General features: G+C 41.6%; 1 protein-coding gene across 1 annotated transcript; it reads left to right on the forward strand.

The window, feature by feature from the left end:
- The first annotated feature begins 1,097 nt into the window (after positions 1–1,097).
- On the forward strand, positions 1,098–3,589 carry LOC105157151 (formin-like protein 4). Its single transcript, XM_088878386.1, has 2 exons — positions 1,098–2,143; positions 2,223–3,589. Exons 1-2 carry the CDS (start codon positions 1,275–1,277, stop codon positions 3,499–3,501), a joined length of 2,148 nt encoding a protein of 715 aa, XP_088734512.1. The 5' UTR covers positions 1,098–1,274; the 3' UTR covers positions 3,502–3,589.
- Positions 3,590–3,874: the final 285 nt, after the last annotated feature.

The following is a 3,874-nucleotide window of genomic DNA, read 5'->3' on the forward strand; positions in this document are numbered from 1 at the left end:
GGTAAAATTGTCCAAAAATCTGCCAGAGGACTAAAAGTAAGCAGTTTCGTAAGTTACTGGATTTAAACAAAAATGGACATAGTTATTGGACTAAAATTAAAATTAGACATACTTAAAGGACTAAAATAATACTTTTCCCTTTAAATAATGCACACCATGGTGTGAACTTTCTAGCATTGCACCCAAGAAATCTCATCCCAAGTGGGTTTTTTTATTTATTTTTTCCAAATAAGTAAAAAGATCGAAAAAAGACAATCAACATAGTAACTTTTCTTAGATGCAACAATAAGGTTGTATTTGTTTGGACAATTCTAAAATTGAAGGATTTGAAATTTTTCGATTCTAGTTTGAACTATATTTTGTTGGATATTGATGAGTTTTAATTTTTTTTTTCAAATTGCATCATTTGAAATTCTTTCTCTAAACCGTTTCCTCAAATTCAAATTCATCAATCCAAATACGCCCTAAAAGTTTTTCGTTATTGTTCAATCTTCGATTTGAATTATAACTTTGAGACTCGTGCCACAATCTTACACGATGTAAAGTATACGAGAATTACTGTTCATAGTCAAGTTACGAGTTTATAATCATAAGCAAATCCATGTCTAAGTCGATCAGATCATGCAAACCCTACTTTTCATCTTTTAGCTTTATTTGTTCTTATTATTTTACGAGAAATCACAGCTCGTTCCACTTAAATTACCACCTTTTAGTCTCTTGTCCCTAAGTTGATATTACAAAATTGTGGCATTTCACACAAACAAGACATAATAGTATGATACGAAAGATTTCAGAAGTCTTTGCTGCATTTTACCAGATGAACACATATGTCATCGTTACAATTAATACAATATAGGACAGAGTAAACATTCACACCAACCATCGCCTGACAATTACAACACATCCTTGTGCATTAAACTGCCCGAATTCTACAACATTATGAAATTACGTCAAAGCCCCTTGGGAATCTTGATCACAACGCTATGAAGCAAGGATAGTAAGGTCATTCCACATGCAAATTGGACTTGGCCAACTACCATCAGCTACTTCATTGAAACTGTCACCAGAGACAACATCCTAATACAGACATCCCCAATGTTCAGACAATGCAGAGTTTCTTGTAACTCATTCCTTGCCTTGTCCATTCCCACCAATTGCCGGACGTTTTCATCAGATGGAACTTTTTCGTAGCGAATAGTTATCCGTCACGGTTACATCATACGGCGATCGTAGCATAACCGTAGTGAATAGTTTGTCCATCACTGTTAGATCATATGGCTACACAACATGTGACAGTAGTTCGAGCTATTGCAATCTCGGTGGCGATAAGCCTCATTGTAGCCGGAATACTGTTCTTTTTCTTCTACCGGTTTATGATGGCCCGACGGCTCAAGAGAGCTCGACTAGATTCAAGTTTCCGGAGGGAGGCTGAGACGGCTGTGCCTCGAGTGGAGTTGAGACAGCACGGTCGTGCAATAAAAGGAGTCATAGTCGATGAAGAAGGATTGGATGTGTTGTATGTAAGAAAAATTGAAGGCGGGCGTTTCTCTAAGGTTTGGTATAATCCTATGGACGAAGACGTGAAGAGAATGGACAGCAGAGGAGAAAAGCCTAGCATGTCTGAGCCAATACAGGAAATTCCGTTGCTTCAAGAATCGAGGGACGGATATGTATCCGTGGCGGAGAAACCGTTGCCGTTGATGCGAAATACGTCGCCTAAATCCATAGCTCCACCAGTGGGGATGAGGAGAGGACCTCCTCCTCCACCACCTACTCCTCTGCTTCAGCTGGAAAAGTCGATGAGTCGAACTTCTCCGCCGCCACCTCCACCACCGCCTCCTCCTCCACCGCCGCCTCCTCCACGTCCTGTTCCTCAAAAGGGAAGTGTCAAGGCTGCGCTGTCACCAGAACCGGCACCACCGCCTCCACCGGTAAAGACAAGGGGACTAGTTTCTTCATCACATAAACCGCCTATTCCGCCAAGAGGCACGGAAAACAGACGCAGTCGAGCGGAAGAACCGTCTGAAGAAAGCATGAACAAGAACGGAGGACAAATGAAACTAAAGCCATTGCATTGGGATAAAGTGATTGCCAATGCTGATCATTCAATGGTCTGGAACGAGATCAATGATGGGTCGTTCAGGTAAACATATACCTACATTCGCTATCTTTTATGCTTACGCGATCAATACTACTGAAATTTTACTGCTTCAATGTATAAGGTTTGACGACGAACTCATGGAATCCCTCTTCGGCTACACTACCGCAAGCCAAAATTCAACTGAGAAAAGCAAGAAAGCATCATATCATAAGCAGAGAATTTCTGCCTCAGTTCCATCAGCTCAAACATTCCTCCTTGACCCTCGAAAGTCCCAAAACGTAGCGATTGTTCTCAAGTCTCTAGCAATCTCACGGAAAGAAATCCTCGATGCCCTCTTGGACGGCCGAGGACTCAACGCTGACACCCTCGAAAAACTGACCAAGATCTGCCCAACACAAGAGGAAATCACCAAAATCCTCCAGTTCAATGGGAACCCCACAAAACTAGCTGATGCAGAGTCGTTCCTGTACCACATCCTCAAAGCTGTTCCATCGGCATTTGTGCGTTTCAACGCCATGCTTTTCAGAACAACCTACGATACGGATATCTTGCATCACAAGCAGTGTCTGCAAACACTCGAATTAGGTTGCAAAGAACTACGTTCTGGAGGTGTTTTCTTCAAACTCCTTGAAGCTATTCTCAAGGCCGGCAACAGAATGAACGCTGGAACGACTAGAGGAAACGCGCAGGGATTCAATCTTACCGCTCTTCGTAGATTATCCGACGTGAAAAGCACGGATGGAAAGACAACTCTGCTTCACTTTGTGGTCGAGCAGGTTGTCCGGTCTGAGGGCAGACGACGATCGATCAACACAAACCGTAAACCTGGTGATCAACCCTTCTCAGCTTCCAATGATTCAAATGAAGAGCAAGACAGAGAGCATCTAATGCTGGGACTCCCGGCGCTGGAAGGCCTGAATAGTAACTTCGGCAATGTGAAGAAAGCAGCAAGCATAGACTACGACAGTTTGATAAGCGTTTGTCCAGTTCTTACAACAAGAGTCGATGAGATTAAGCATCTTTTGAGTGTCGAATCGGGCGGGTTCCTACGAGAGATGAAAGGGTTCTTGGAGGACTGTCGGGAGGAGCTTAATGTGGTGAGAGAAGAGGAGAAAAGAGTGATGGAGGTTGTGAGGAAAACGACAGATTATTATCAAGCAGGAGGGTCCAAAGGAGGGAATCATCCTCTTCAGCTGTTTGTTATAGTTAAGGATTTCTTGAACAACGTTGATCAGGTCCGCGCGGAAATTGCAAAGAAACTACAGAAGAGGAAGGCGGGTTCGTCGCCTCCATTGTCGCCAACGCAGAGGTCTCCTGTCAGGTTTCAGAACCTGGAGTTGTATTTCAGGGCACATAGGCCTGGAACCAGTTCCAGTGATTCCGAGGATGATTTCTCCTAAACTCAATTTGTTAAGACTTCAATTTGACACAATAATGTTCAATAGTGCAACAAATTTCAATATTTTAAGACTTCAAATTTTAGTTGCATGAATATGTTCTTACTTTATCCGTCTTTTGTTAACAAAGGAAAAATTCATACACCCACCGCAATCATTTATATCATTCATATAAATTACCCGTCCTTTGAAAAATTATGTACACATCCCTCAATAACATCAACATCTTTACACAAACTATCTTTACTTTTTGGTTGTCAGAGTGGTTGTTGTAATTATATAAAAAATAAGAATGATTTGTGTAAATAGACAGTAGATTAGGGATGTAAATGCTGATTATCCCTTAAATAGAAATATTCAATCCGATCAAATTTAT

This window comes from Sesamum indicum, linkage group LG3, assembly GCF_026168435.1.
Source record: "Sesamum indicum cultivar Baizhima isolate 11 linkage group LG3, ASM2616843v1, whole genome shotgun sequence".
NCBI classification, from domain to species: Eukaryota; Viridiplantae; Streptophyta; class Magnoliopsida; order Lamiales; family Pedaliaceae; genus Sesamum; species Sesamum indicum.

Coding starts and splice junctions, on each gene's coding strand:
- LOC105157151 (XM_088878386.1), top strand. CDS start 1,275: ATGGCTACACAACATGTGACAGTAGTTCGAGCTATTGCAATCTCGGTG. Junction 2,144..2,222: donor ATCAATGATGGGTCGTTCAG/GTAAACATATAC, acceptor TCAATGTATAAG/GTTTGACGACGAACTCATGG.